The sequence below is a fragment of the Protopterus annectens genome, chromosome 15.part0 (genome assembly GCF_019279795.1).
Source record: "Protopterus annectens isolate FY-2018-M chromosome 15.part0, PAN1.0, whole genome shotgun sequence".
Classification (NCBI taxonomy): domain Eukaryota; kingdom Metazoa; phylum Chordata; order Ceratodontiformes; family Protopteridae; genus Protopterus; species Protopterus annectens.
Genome location: NC_056749.1, coordinates 771,075,001 through 771,090,961, shown reverse-complemented (window position 1 = coordinate 771,090,961; position 15,961 = coordinate 771,075,001). Strand labels below are relative to the sequence as shown.

At 40.2% G+C, this 15,961-nt stretch overlaps 1 protein-coding gene across 1 annotated transcript in view; it reads right to left on the bottom strand.

Annotated features, from left to right (window-relative positions):
* Positions 1–9,675, bottom strand: part of LOC122789879 (protein Mdm4-like) — a 188,360-nt gene extending 178,685 nt beyond the window's left edge. The window contains exon 1 of the mRNA XM_044057312.1: positions 9,646–9,675. Within this exon, the coding sequence (XP_043913247.1) occupies positions 9,646–9,675 (30 nt within the window). The remainder of the gene's footprint in view (positions 1–9,645) is intronic.
* Between the last annotated feature and the right edge of the window lie 6,286 nt (positions 9,676–15,961).

Here is a 15,961-nt window from a genome sequence, read left to right as displayed (position 1 = left end):
CAAAGGCGTGCACTGTGCCGAAGCAGCACCTGGTGCTGAAGTCATAGTAAGTGAGGTGAGAACTATAGTCAGTGTCAGAGACAGTATCGGAGCCGAAACTAGCGCCGATATAGTAACAGTCGTAGTACCTGGAGCAGACGAGTTTGGTGCTGGCGAGGCACATTTATGCTCCAAAGAAAGTTTTTGCACTTTAGGTTTCACAGACTTACTCTGGTCACTCAAGGATGAAGAGGGAACCAAATGGGGCCTTTTCTTATCCTTCCTAGGAGGGGTTGAGACCTCTGTCGCAGAAAGAGCCTCTGAAAAGGGCGACTTAAGTAGGCCCTTCAGTATTAACTTATTCTTGGGCTCATTCAGAGTGCGCTGGCTGAAACACTGACAAATCACACAGGGAGGTTGCACTGAAAGACGGGGCACCCCCAAGCAATAAACACAATCATCGTGAGAGTCACTATTCGGAAGTTTACCATAACGCGAAGTACAATGCTTGAAACACAACAATCAAAATCTTCAGAGAAAAATGTAAATTCTACTCTCTCTACATCTAAACCTATCTAAATGCACACAGTATCTCTCCAAAGAGTCAAAAACACACAACTAGACAGAAAAAAGGGAAGGAGAGAAGAAATACCAGTGATGGTATTCAAGGAATACCGCAAGGGTAAAGAGAAAAGGCCGTACCACCAATGGTACTTAAAAGATTACCAAACAGGTAGAAGTAGAAGTGAAAAAGGTGCAAATCTAACTGTAAATATAAAGATTAATGGATATGTCACAAACGACAAGCAAACAGACAATTTATTTCCACAAAATATCAAAAAGTTTCCACTTAGCTGAGAGCTCAACTGAAACGCGCCTTTACGGCTATGCAGCAAATGAGATCTGAGGTAACAGGGAGAAGGGCATTGTGGGTAGAAGCTTAGCTCGAGAGTTTGTGGGTGGTGCGAGCTTGGTATTGGGCCGACTTAGTTCTGAGGCCATCAATGATGAATGTAAAGAAGATTAATAACATCAGATCACATCATTAAATACATTTAGAACAATCACATGTTCCCCTTTTATATAAAATGATTGGATAATCGACTAATCTGTCAAATTCTACCAATTACTATTAAAAGGCGACAACACTTAGAAAAATATTTTAAAAAGTTCTATCTAAATGTCCAAGACGATGTCTTGAAACTTAAATATAGAATGTCAAGTACAAATACATATATATGAAATAAAATAACAACATAAACAAAACATACTGAATAACTTAATGATTGAAGCTATTAATTTCAGAATTAAAAAATCACATATGAAATTCTACTTTTAATTTCAAAAGGCTAGAGATGGACACCATATCATTCAGCCCTGGTGACTGAATAGTATCACATCTCAACTGCCATACTAGCTCCCTATATTCAAGAAATAACTCTGTGGGCCCCCCTCTCCCATGGTTCACTGCTTGCTCAATAACACTAAATTTAAACTGATGATTGGGAAATTCCATAATATGTTTAGATAGGGTGTTGTTTGTGTTTCCCCTCCATATGTCATATAAATGTTGGTAAATACGTTTATTGAAATTATTAACAGTTTTGCCTATGTAGAAATGTCCACAATGTTGTCAAATACCTACATAAACTAAGCATTTACTAACACAGTTTAATCTCTGTTTAACGGTCACCCTGCCATAACCCTTGATATATACATAACATCATCCTCAACAGTATATGGGCATTGGGAAGAATGTTCACATTTTCTCATATGTCTTTTGACTCACCTACCATGTTTCTTTCTAACAAGTTTTTAATAGACTAATCCTTTTTATATACTATTAATGTTTTTCCACCAATTTTGTTTGTAAATTCATATTCACTACTAAACAATGCCCAGTTGTTAATAATAATTTCCCTTATGTTAAAATATAGGGGGTTATAGGATAGCACCATGGCATTGAAAATGGACTTGGTTTCCCCAACATTTTGTTATACCTCCTCAGTTGTTAACCTCCGTTCATTTTCTGACACTCCTAATAGGGGGAAAAAGTGTCCGTCAAATATCTTTCTGACTATCTCATCCAATACTGGCTCAATAAATTGGACAAAAAATTGGAAGCCATTTTCTCAGAGTATGGTGATGTTTTCGATGGCAAGTTGGGAAACTTCCAGTTGTGTATTCCATGAAGTTAGACCTAGAGGTCACTCCAGTAGTCAGACCAGCAAGAAGAGCTCCAACAGCAATGCAAGATAAAGTTACGGCTCAGTTAGATAATATAGTGTAGCAAGGTGTGATTTACCAGTCACTGAACCAACTGAATGGGTGTCATCCATGGTAGTAGTTCACAAAAAGGGATCAGACAAAATCAGAATGTGTACTGACCCAAGAGATTTGAACAAAGCATCAAAGAGGCCATATCATCCAATGCGCACAGTCGAAGAAGTCACAGCTCTAATACCGAATGCCACTGTTTTTTCTGTCTTGGATACAAAGAGTTCATTTTGGCAAGTGATGCTTGATTGCAAATCCCACTTTTGGTACTCTGTTTGGCAGATACAGATTCCTAAGGATGCGACTTGGAATAAATTCTGCAAGCGAAGTCTCTCAGCATGCAATAGAGCAAATGTTTTCAGGTTATCCTTCTGCCATAACAGTAGATGATTTATTGGCTGGAGGCAGTGGTGAAGCTGAGCATGACAGAAACCTAAAGAAAGTTCTAGACAGAGCACGTGGAATAAACTTTAAGCTGAAACCTCTGAAGTGCAAATTCAGACTTCCAGAAGTTATATATGTAGGTCAGTTTATTTACCAGTACTGGCTTGAGACCAGACCTGACCAAGCAAGCAGGTTGGGAGGGTTGCCTAATGGTTAAGGTGTTTGCCTTACAAACACAAGGTACAGGGTTTGAATCTCACAGGAGGATAATTGGCTAGGCTTAAAATGGCTCGCAAGAGCAGTTAGCCTAGTACTAATCTATGAACCTATGAACCTATTCTTGAGATGTCAGCACCAGACAATGTACAAGATCTACAGTGTTTCCTAGGCGTGGTCAACTATTTAGGCAAGTTTATCCCAGACTTCAGTGAGTTGACAGCAGCTTTAAGAGAGCTAACACACAAAAATGTTGCATGATCATGGTTGGAACAGTGCCAGAAGGCATTTGAAGACCTTAAGCAGAAAACTGCTACCCCACCTACATTAAGATACTATGATGTGAAAAAAACAATCACTCTTTCTTGCGATGCTTTAAAATTTGGTCTTGGTGCAGTTATACTTCAAGAAGGCAGACCAGTAGCCTGTGCATCTAGAATACTCACCCAAACTGAGATGCAGTATGCTCAAAATGAGAAGGAGCTTTTGACAATAGTATTCGCATGTTCTAAGTTTCATGATTATATTTATGGTTGAGCTATTCAGATTTAAACTGATCACCAACCTCTAGTTACTATTCTAAAGAAGCCTATGCATTCCGCTCCAGCGAAATTACAAAGAATGATGCTCAAATCACAAAAGTACAATTTCAAAATGGTCAGTACAAAAAGCAACTTGCTTTATCTGGCTGATACCTTATCCATATCACCCAGAAATACAATGGAAAAGCTCGATGCAGAGAATTTTGACTTCGACATGATGTCAGTGCATAATTTTTCTATCACTAGACTTGATAATTTAAATCACACAAAGAATGATCCAATTTTGCAAAAGCTCAGTCACTACATTGATTTTGGATGGCTGTCAAAGCCATCTACACTACCACCTGAAGTGCAAACCTACTTTCCACAAAGAGATGAATTGTTCCTGGAAGATGGCATTATTTTCAAAGGTCCTAAAATTGTTGTTCCTACTTCCTTACAACAAGAATATATCCAGATTTTGCATTGTGGCCACCCAGCTTCCACATCCACTGAGAGAAGAGCGAGAGAATTGGTACTTTGGCCTTTATTACTAAAATACATTGATAAAATACTTTCTTCTTGTTCAGTATGCAATAGTACTAGACCACATTTGCAAAGAGAATCACTTCAGCTGAGTCCAGTTCCTGAACTACTTTGGTCAGCAGTAGTCACTGATATCTTCAAGCGGAACAATCATCACTACTTGGTTTTGGTAGACTCTTATTCAAATTGGTTTGAGATTGATCTACTACCTAACCTAACATCCACTGCTGTTATTATTAAGTTAAAACATCATTTCTCAGTCCATGGTAGTCCGCACAAAGTTCTTTTTGACAATGGTACTCAATTTACTAGTCAGGTATTTCAGAAATTTGCAAAATAATGGGACTTTGTACATGTCACTAGTAGTCCTGAATATCCTCAGTCAAATAGTCTAGCTGAACGTGCAGTGCAGAGTGCAAAGCAATTACTTGAAAGGTCAAAACATGACAATACTGATGTGTTCTTAAATTTGCTTAATCTCAGACACTTACGCCGTGACAATATTCTTGGCTCACCTGCTCAAAGACTACTTTCCAGACAAACCAGAACTACGCTGCTCATTAATTCCAGTTTATTGAGGCCCAAAGTTAAGAACAATAAAACCATCAAAGCTCAATTGTTTAAAAAGCCTACTATCCAGAAGTCCAGTTATGACAGATCGAGCAAATTACTTTGTCTGTTTAGGGAAGGAGAGACAGTCCGAATCCAGGCGGCAAAAGGTTTCAACCAAATCGGTCAAATTACAGGCATCTGTGCCAAGCCAAGATCTTACCTGGTAAACTCCAAGGATGTGGAGTATAGGAGGAATCGTAGACATCTTCTTCCTGTACCAGAATCATCATTATCATCACAACATTGTTTCTGTAATATAGGCTCCAAAGCTAAGAGCAAATCAAATGTTGTTCCCATACCAGAGTGTGGTCAAACCTCTGATTTCATTCCTGAAAATGTTCTGAACATTACAAAGGTCGAACAGTTAATAGAGACAGGTCCAGTTGGTAAATCCAATTCCCAGTTTTATGTCACATGATATAGATGAATATCAAAGCCCACTGTGAAATATACAACAATGTAGATATATGTGTATATATATATATATATATATATATATATATATATATATATATACCTAGTCTAGTATAATGTATGACAAAGAATTACCTGTGACCTCTGCATGCTAAATAGACTCAGTGTCGTAAGATCTATTCTCGAAGAGGGAGGATGTAGATCAGAGTGTATGTGCTGTGTCTTTAAGAAGATGCAGTCCCTAGTGCCATTTTGAAAGAGCAGCCAGAGCATGAGCTTACATAATCGCAGTTGTTAGATTGTATACAAGTTACTTTAAAGTCAGTAAACCTCTACAATAATGTGTTTGTATAAAATAAAGCTGCTTGAACAAAAGCCACGAAGACTCTTCTATTGTGTCCAAAATAGGAGAATGACAGTTACTATCTTGCATTGTGATCACCCAGGAACCAAATCTACTAAAAGAAGGGCGAGAGAACTAGTATTTTCTCCTTCTGTATCACAAGACATTGACACAACATTCTCTTCTTGTTCAGTATGTAATAGTACTAAGCCTCATCAACAGAAAGAACCACTTCAGCTTAACCAGATTCTGGAACTACCTTGGTCGACAGTAGCCACTGATATCTTTGAGTGGAATGGTCAGTATTACTTGGTGTTAGTAGATCTTAATCCAGTTGGTTCGAGATTAACTTACTTCCTAACCTAGCATCTAGTACTGTCATTACTAAGATGAAGCGTCATTTTGCTGTTCATGGAAGTCCACATAAAATTATTTCTGACAATGGCACACAGTTTACAAGCCAACTGTTCAAAAGCTTTGCTGAAGAATGGGACTTTACTCATGTTAAAAGTAGCCCAGAGTACCTGCAATCAAATGGTTTGGCAGAACACGCAGTGCAAAGTAATTACTTGAGAAGTCAAACTGAGATAATAATGATGTCTTGAATCGCTTGAATCTCAGAAATGTTCCTTGTGATAAACATCTTGGTTCACCTGCTCAGACACTTCTGTCAAGACAAACCAGAGCCACATTACCAATCAGTAGTTAATAGCTGGTTCCATGTGTCAAGAGCAGCAGATCAGTAAAAGCAAATTTGTTGAAGAAACACCTATCCCAGAAGTCCTACTACAATAAGACCAGTAAACCACTCAATCCATTATGAAAGGGAGTAGTGGTAAGGATGCAGGCATCCAAAGGCTATGATCGGATTGGTGTCATGAAGAATACTAGTCCAGAGCCGAGATTGTACATTATAGAATCAGAAGGAGCAGCTTTTAAGTGGAATCGGAAATATTTGAGACTGGTATCCGAGCCTGTGCCGCAGCAAATAGCCTGTGAGAAAGACTATGTCAGAGTGAGTTATCCGGTGTTCCATTCCAGAGGAAGTTCCAGAGGACTTTCCTGTTCCTGTGATGAATCCAGATGTTCCTGATATGAGTTGTGCACCGCTGACTGTTCCTGTTGCTAAATCTAGTCTCAGCTCTTATGTCACGAGATATGATCGAATCTCTAAACCCTGTAGCAGATATGAAGCAACTTGGATATAAACATTGTGTTTTGTTTCCAATGTATATAGTAATGCATGCCTGCCTCTAATATTGTTTTTTTCAAAGGGCAATCTTTTTAAGAAGGAGGATGCAGATCAATGTGTGCCTGTATACCTTTAAGAAGCTATCCAAGGGTTGCACTACAATATAAATATTGAGCATGACTGCCATTTTGTAGACAGTTGCTGAGATGTGAAAATGTATGTGTGTGAGCTCTGTTTGTTAACTAGTTTGTTCGTGTTAATGATGCTGCTGTCCATCCTGATGTGTCTGCATGTATTAAAGCATCTGAACGAATCTTCAAGCTTTCTTGTTGTATGTGTTAGAGAGGAACGAGGGGCACTTACTAAAAGGATACGAGGCCTAAACAATATTGTACATAGACTGATGAAGCCCAGTCACTACACTCAGCATCCCACACACTGTTAGAGAGGAGCGAGGGACACTTACTAAAAGGATACGAGGCCTAAACAATATTGTAGATAGACTGATGAAGCCCAGTCACTACACTTCAGCATCCCACACACTGTTAGAGAGGAACGAGGGACACTTACTAAAAGGATACGAGGCCTAAACAATATTGTACATAGACTGATGAAGCCCAGTAACTACACTCAGCATCCCACACACTGTTAATGTCTGGCATACAAGGCATCTTCTGACCCATTACTGATGGATTTTCTGCACATCAGCAAGTAAAGTGGCATAAGAAATACTCTCTCTAGGGATCTACCTCTTTTGCAAAATCAACAGAATGGTTTGGAGGGACAGGGATATATCACAGACGATACAGCTGCTGCAGAACAGCATCCCCATTCACGTCAAAGTTCATCTCTGTTCTTTTTCAACAGCAACTTAGATGTATGGATGGGAAACAGAAAATTTACCCCAAGACTGCCCTCTGTACTACTATGCTTTATCCCATGCTTGGGTCCCCTCAAATTATCTACAGCATGATCCCAGTTATTTTCATTAGGGGTAACATACAAATTATCAACCATGAGATGGGTGAGGTCAATCTGTAACCAAATGGGACAGTTGTTTCAACCAGAAAAAGGGAATACAGCTAGGCATAAAATGTCCTGCAAGGGCAGCTAGCCTATTACTTATCTATGATCTTGTGCACAAATGTATTTCTTTTAATACTCTGTACAGTTAATTTCCTTGTGGACTTGCATGCAAACTCCCAGTCTATTTCTCAACCCCCCATACTTTTCCTCTTAGAGTAACAAACTTCTGCTTGAAGTATAAGCCTTAACTGCGCAACTCTAAAACACCCTTTCAGGTTGGATACCCGTAACCACCTTGTTCTACGGGCAGAATCAGCTTATTCTCACTGAAATTTTGCCCCTTTTCCCTCCCAAATAAATTCCTTCAACTATCATCCACAAATTCTCCTCAGCTGATAAAATATGCCTGACCTGTATATAAAGGCTAACTAAAACAGCTGTCACTGCTTGTAACTCTTCATCCACAATCAACAGTTTCTAGTTTCTCTATTTTTGTATTATCTTTTACGATTATTCCCACATATCTTTAGCTACCATAACAGAATCCTTTTTAATTCATATACCTAAATACATCATCTTCTATGCCCACAGAAATAATTAGTACTGAACCAATGCATACAAGGGTACATAGTTTACCACTATAGCCTTTGTTTTATCTTCATTTATTTTACATTCCAAAAAGTCATGGAATGTTGTCAGAATGTTCCACAACACCAAAATATCCTTTACTGGATTTATCAAGTGCAAACTGATATCCTTTGCATGCAAAGCTAACGTTTGATTACCATACCATTTATATCCTTGATTTGTGAATCCCAGATTTCTGTGTCACTGGCTCCAAATATAAAGCAAGCAGTGGGAAAGAACATCCACACCTGCTTCTTATGTTCAAACACAGCCAGGGAGAGAGGGACTCTCCCACCTTAATTCTTACATCCAGCCTCATATGTCCTCCTCATTATCTGTGCTATTCTATCAGAGAAGCAAATGCAGCCAGTGTCCTATTTAAAATCTGAGCTTACCATCCAAAAGCTCCCTAGTTTAGGCTACAGTAATTAGAGAATTGTAGACAAGGTCATTTTGTTAAATGTTCCTGCATTTCAGAGTTACCAAAATAGTTGCACAACAGTAACCTTTTTAAAATGATATCCCATATTTTCTTTTAGAACTCTGCAGTTGCTCCTCCTCTTGTCCTGTGATATACCTGCAATACTTAAATCTGCAAACTCATCTAAAAAATTTCCATTAATTCTTTCTTATGTCTTTTCTCGTTTGTACCATGTTCTTAAACTCCATTTTCATTGTATCCCATTTAACCACTATCACGTCTGAAGTACTATTTTCTGTAACGTTCGAATCATATCTATTTATTATTTATTTATTTATTTATTTATCATTTGTTGACCGGGAAAGTCCAACTAGGTTCCACAGAGCCTGTTTTCAGCGGAGGCCTGGGGAGAAATGCTCCAGATGCATGTCTTTGGAATGTGGGAGGAAACCGGAGTACCCGGAGGAAACCCACGCGAACACAGGGAGAACATGCAAACTCCACACAGAAGGCACCCCAGCCGAGAATCGAACCGGAGAACCTCTTGCTGTGAGGTGACAATGTTAATCACTGCACCAGTGTGCCGCCCACATATCTACTAACCATTCTTTAATTCCTCTATTTAACAGAGGAGTGGGGAACTGCTAGGGTCTCATTTCTATGCAATTACCCTGCATCTATCTTAATTTTTATTTGTGCATGTCCTGATATAGTTATCAGATGGGTCTCAAACGTTTCAGTTAAATACACTTGCTCCAAATTAAACAATATCTATCCAGTACAGCCCTGTTAGAGTATTCTGGGGAATAATACAACTGTTGGAGTTCCTGCTACTGAATTCATGTTTTTCATACCAAATATACTCATATACTTCAGAAATCTACCCTCTTTTGTCATATTTTCTCTTTGGGGTTCCCTGATACAGCTTCAGTATAACAAATGAGGGTCCATCCCCCCAAGCATAAATAATATTCCTTCCAAAATCTTATTTCTCCACAAACTCTTTTAAGCTATTTAGTTTTAGGTGTAATATAAATGCCACTAAGCCTCCTCACTCGCCAGTAATCCCTTACAACAACAAACCTACCAATATAGTCTCTTTCCCCATTTCTACCATTGTTGAATTCCCCTTTTCAATGGTATTCCTCCGGTTTTCTATTGTCTGTGTTTGTCTTTGCCCTCTTTATGTCAATATAGGAATTCTCTGCCGAATTCACAAGCCCGTTTCTACCCCAACGAGCCTCCTGTGTCATTGCTATTGTCTCCTTACAGGTAAAGCAAATGGCGGCTATTGAATTGGTCTTTACCTTCATGCCTATTTACTTTCCAGTTAAAAATGACAAAGTAAGCATTCTGACAAAAAGATATTACTCTCACATATCATACATGACAGCTCTTTTGAATATATGTTTCCAGCTTGAAGCTTACATGCGCAAACTAATATATGAAGGGCTGATCTTCCATATAGTAGTTCCTCATTGCTATCTGAACCAGTGTTAGATTTTTTCCCAGACAGTCTGGTTAGATAAAAATAAAAAAAAATAAAAATAATATATATATATATATATATATATATATATATATATATATATATATATATATATTCATGAAAGGAAATTTACTGCTGCAAATAGGAGGGGCTGCCCCAAGCAGACGGCTGCAACCTCAGTGATTACCTATTCTACAATTAGGGTTAACCATACTTAAGTGTGAAAACAGGTTCTGGCATGCACTTAAGACTGCTGTCCATATCTAATCTTTATCCTTCTAGATGTGAGAAACTGGCATACTTTCAAAACATTAGCTTTTAGCCTTAACAAAAGGTGCATTGGATACTCATGCATAAGTTGTGCACAGCTACATTAACAAACTAAAATACTAAGGGTGCTGGTGAGGCAACTACTAGTGCAATAATTTTTTTCACTAAACTGCTTCCCAATTTCCCTTTAATAATTAATTATACTGTACTTTGTAAATTTTACTCAGAACACTAGTCAGACTTTTCTTAATTAATTTATTGCACCAACAGCGTACTTGTCAACAAAAAGCATTTGGTTGCAGCAAAAGTATTCTTGTCTTCAACAAAAAGCATTTGCTACTGGTGGGATGTTAGTAACCTTGCAGATGCCAAGATCCCTTGTAGATTTTACTAACAACATGTTGGTCAGACTTCTTCTCATGAACTGCTTCTGCCCGTATGCTTCTTAATTCCAACCTAAAAGCAGGCGCTAATGGAAAAAAGCCAATAACCTTGAAAATGCAAGGAAAAAAGAAGTTCTGTACTCACCATAACTTTCTATGTTTGTAGTCCATCTCACCCTTCATTCTTACATGTGGGTTTGGAGCCGATCCTCGGCTCCGACTTGGCTGACTACAAAGCTCGGAGTCTCTAAGTTGGCTTGTGGCAAGGTAGGTATCCCATAATGCAGTGGTATCAATCATCAGATCTTGTTTGCTGCTAACTATAATAGAAAATAGTTGTACTGTACCCTCAGGTAAAGGAGAAAGAATAGTGAAAGGTCCCCAACATAAGGAAGGAGCAAAATTTCCTACCAGGTCCTCTAGAACTATATGGGGGAGGGTGGGTGGGTTTGTAAGAATGAAGGGCAAGATGGACTAAAAACATAGAACGTTATGGTGAGCACATAACTTCTTTATGTTATGTAGTCCTATTTCGCCTTCATTCTTACATGTGGGACAGCGTCCCCAGCACCTTTTTCTCGGGTGGCTCACGGGAATGCACTCTTGAGCACCGTGGAACCAAAGGAAGCTCTGCCCCTGGAGGCCAAGTCAACTTTGCAATGAGTAATAAAAGTATGTGGGCTTGCCCAAGTTGCGGCTGCACAAATACTGTCCACTGAAATCCTGGCTTGAAAGGCAGTGGATGTTGCTACTGATCTGGTTGAGTAACCTCTAACTTTGAAGGAAAGTTCCTTGTTATTGGAAGAGTAAATAAAAGTTATGCAATTAGAAAGCCAATTAGATAATGTGATTTTAGAGACTGGCATATCCTTTCTTGTCTCTGAAAAGGATATGAATAACTGGTCTGACTTCCTGAATTCTTTAGTTCTGTGGAGCTAGAACCTCAATTGCCAATGTACATCAAGTTGGTGAAGTCTGTATTCTGCCTTGTTGGCATGGTTAGGGAAAAATACTGGAAGTTCAACTGTTTGGTTAATATTAAATTGAGAGCAAGTCTTAGGGACAAAGGAAGGGTTAGTTCGAAGAGAAACCCTGTCTTTATGGAAGATCAAATAAGGAGGCTTGACTGAAAGTGCTTGTAACTCTTAAACTCTTCTAGCTGAGGTTATGGCTACCAGAAGAATCATTTTCCAAGAGAGGAATTTCAAATTGCAAGTGGATGAAGGTTCAAAGGGGGGTGAGGTTAAGTGCGAATGGACAAAATGTAAATACCAAGGAGGGACATTTTAATTAAATGGAGGTCTCAGTAAGGAAGTGCCTTTCAAAGAGGCTTTACACAGTCTATGTACCATCAAGTTAGGCATATAGGTTCATAGGTTAGTACTAGGCTATTGGCCCTAGGGCCTATACAAGCCTAGCCATAACATTTTCCCGGCTATTTTTCCCAGGAATTTTACTTCCCTGGTCCCCTGTCTAGCAGGATGACTGGGATGAATTTCCTATCTCCCATCCAGTCATCAACGTTCCTTTTGGAGAGGGCCAAAGAGGGGCTCTGCTTGACATGTATGGGCAGTCTATTCCAGAGAATGGGGAGTCTCTGGGACAGGAATCTATCCCTCCAGCATGTTTTGTTTATTGTGATGACCAGTTTTAGATCCCTGGAGCGCGTGGCTCTGAGGGATTGGGATTTCTTTAAGTGTAGCATGTCCAGCAGCTCTGGGTTTGACATGGCCTTTTATGTTAAGCAGAGAGCGCCTCTGAGTAGACGATATGTGACACAGTATAGCTGGAATTATTTTAGACTGTCTGCTTTAGGTCTGTGATTCTTTTAGTGAGGTATTTCTGTGGTCTTTCCAACTGTTGCAGATGTCTTGTGAGGTACATACCAAACGGGGCATTGTACTCTATAATGGGTCTAATGAGGGATGAGTACAGTGGGACAATAACCTCCTTTTTCCTGGATGAAAAGCCCTTAGTAATGAGATGTGCCACATAGAAGGATTTCCTGACTGTTGTGGCAATGTGGTTATCAAAGGTGAGACCACTGTCCATCTGTGCCCCTAGGTCCCTTATCACACTTTCAGTGTTTAGTGTACTGCCACTTATGTGGTAATTCATGGGTAAATGGTTATTCCCAAAGGGGATAGCTATATATTTCTTGGCATTGAGCTTGAGCCCATGGCTTTGGCACCAAGCATCTGTCTCTGTAAGGCCCTTTTGTAGGATATCCACATCCTTTGGGGATCCGATAATGGCTCCTAGTTTGCAGTCATCTGCGAACTTTGTTAGCCAGAGTCCCTTGGTGTTGGCCTGTTCTTCAGAGAAGTAGATGCCAAACAAGAGCAGTCACTGGACTGAACCCTGAGGTACTCCACTTGTCACTTGTCTGGAGCTGGATTTGGAGTCGGCTACTTTTGCAGTGTGGGTTCTATCAGTAAGCTAGTTTGCGACCCATCGAGTGACGTAGAGATTAATGCCAAGCTTAGTAAGTTTATCTATGATTCCAGAGTGGGGGATGGTGTTGAAGGCCTTGGCTAGGTCCAGATAGGCTGTGTGGACCATCTTACACTCGTCCACAGCTCTGGAGACTGATTCAAAGAAGTCAATCAGGTTGAGGAGACAAGATCGGCCCTTCACGAAACCAAACTGGGTGGGGTCCAGTGTTTGAAGGTTGCCAATGTCTTTGTTTATAAGTTCCATGATAATGCTTTCCATGGCTTTGCAGATCAGGCTCGTTAGGCTGATGGGGCGATAGTTCCCAGGGTCCAAGGTGGAGCCCCCTTTGTGGAGTGGGATCACTGTAGCTGTGCACCACTCATTGGGCACAAAGCCTGAGGTGAGGCTATGAATAAACATGACACTTAGGTGAGGTGCCAGTTCATTTTGTAGTTCATATAGTACACAGCCTGGGATGTCGTCTAGTCCCATGGATTCTGTATTCTTAGCTTTGGAGAGTGCGTTTTTTTACCTGCGTGGCCATGATTACCGGGATTTGGCAATCATTTGGTATTGAGATGGGGCCTTTAGGGGGTGAGAGGGGGGTGAAACTGTCACCAAATCTATCTGCTAGGATATTGGCAACTGCACTTCTCTGGGAAGCTTTAAAAGTAGACTAGCTACTTATTCTACTATTTCTGGCTTTAAATTGTTTTTCAGTTTGTGCACTTGTCTTGCTCAATTTTATAAGTTAAATTTCTTATTCTTGCAAAGTTTTAAATTGCATTCACTGTTTAGGGCTACACACTTTTCTGTGCTTATTTACTGTAATTTTGCATTTCTTAGCCTGTTTTAACCAAAAAAACAAAAAATACTATCTTGTTTGCTCGTTTCCTACCTTTTCTAACTAGTATAGTCCAGATCCCAGGATTTGCTGGTTTCAGGACTTCAGTTTCTCTATTCAGAGCTATTCCAGACCTTGCTGTGGTAGAGGGAGGTCCTACTGCTTACTAGTGAGAGTAGTAAGCATTGTACAGCCTATCTAACGCTAGAGGAGTGGTTTTCAGCTCTGAAAGTGTAATTTTATTGGCCATTTGAGGCTGATTTATATCCCTTTCAACTTTCTGGCTTAAAAATGCGTGTTTGTGCGTCACACAGCACCGCGGGGCTAAGGTCAAACTATTCCTGGCACCAGAAAGTCTGCTCTTCAAATTTTCCCTCAGAAGTAGCTGGTTTCTCAGTAGTAGCACTAAAATTGGAATCCCCATGACTAGCACTTGGTCTGTAACCTGCAGGAAAGCACTAGGAAGCCTTAAACTGATAAAAACACTAAACTCTCCCTGTATATAAGGAGAAAGTAATCATAGGCACTAAGCAGTCTATAATTGCAAAGTACCTTGCGAAGGTAAGGGAAAACAGGTCTTGTACTCTACAAAAGAAACACTGAACCAGGCATGTCCAAGAGTCAGCTTCCAGTAATTTCTCCAGTCCACCTGGTGAACCTGGGCATACTGGGGCAATGCAGTAATTGTCTCATGTATACAGACAACCCTCTCCTTCTACCACCCAACACTATAACCTGTGAGAGATGCACTTACATGGCCAAACTAGAAGCAAAACTCTCTCCAGCGAAGATTGTGCTTGACAGTCAAGAGGAGAAGGTCAACACCTGCACTATATCTCAAGCAATACATAGACCTTCAAAACCCCCACACATAGAAACACTAAACCCACATATGCGGAGGCCCTTAACATTAACCTGCCCAAGAAACAAGGACCTCCGAAGCTGTTACGCAAACAAACACCAATCACGACCAAAGTAACACATAGCTCAAAACACCAGTATGCCACCTAACAGCCCCTAAGGCAAAATAATGTACCCAGCACCTTAGTCAAAGGTAACTCAATAGTCAGGCACACTGATGTCTCACTCTCCAGGCTGGACAAGGAGAAAATTACTGTCAGCTGCCTGTCGGGTGCCAGGATCTGCCACATAACTCATGCAATCAAGTCACTCCACAACAAGTACAAATATGACTCTGCCATTGTCCATGTTAATGTGAATGACTTGAGACATACCTCCCTGAACTGCATGAAAAGAGACATGGAAGAGCTCTCGGATCAAGTCGCCCAGGCAGATATGACCCTAGCCCTGAGTAGCATCCTGCCTTCACCCAGAATGATACCACAGTATAAAGGCAAAATGATTGACTTCAACAACTGGCTAAGTTTCTGGTATCATTCAAAGGGGATCCAGTATCTGTCTGCCTGGGACAACAAGATCGACAAACCATGATGCTTTGCCAGAGACGGTCTGCACCTGTCGCCCCTGGGATTCAGGTTACTGGCTAAGGCTCTTGCCACCCCCATAGTGCCTTTTTTAAGCAAGGCTCAAATGACAAAACTACCACCGTAACAGATAAAAACACGCAAAATCTGAAGGTTATGCTACCCAATGCTAGAAGTCTAAATCTCAAAATGCACTTTCTCAAGCCACTCCTAAAAATGGAGAACATCAATATCTGTGCAGTAATCAAGACCTGGTTCAAGGCTCCAGAAAGCACCCCTGCAATATCAGGCTACAACTCTTACCACTTTTCGGCCACCAAACCAGGACCAAAACACTAAAGGTAGTGGAGTGTCCATATTCACCAAGGATATTCACACTTCCAGGCTACCCTAAGTGGAAACTGGAGACAGCTGTTAGCTGAACTTTAACTGTGTCAGCGGGTGAGCCTTGCTGGAAGAGTTCTGAAAGGAAGTCTAAAATTGAAGAAATTGGGGCAGTAAAGGGATCTATGTTTTTGGTCTGCACCCAAAGAGAA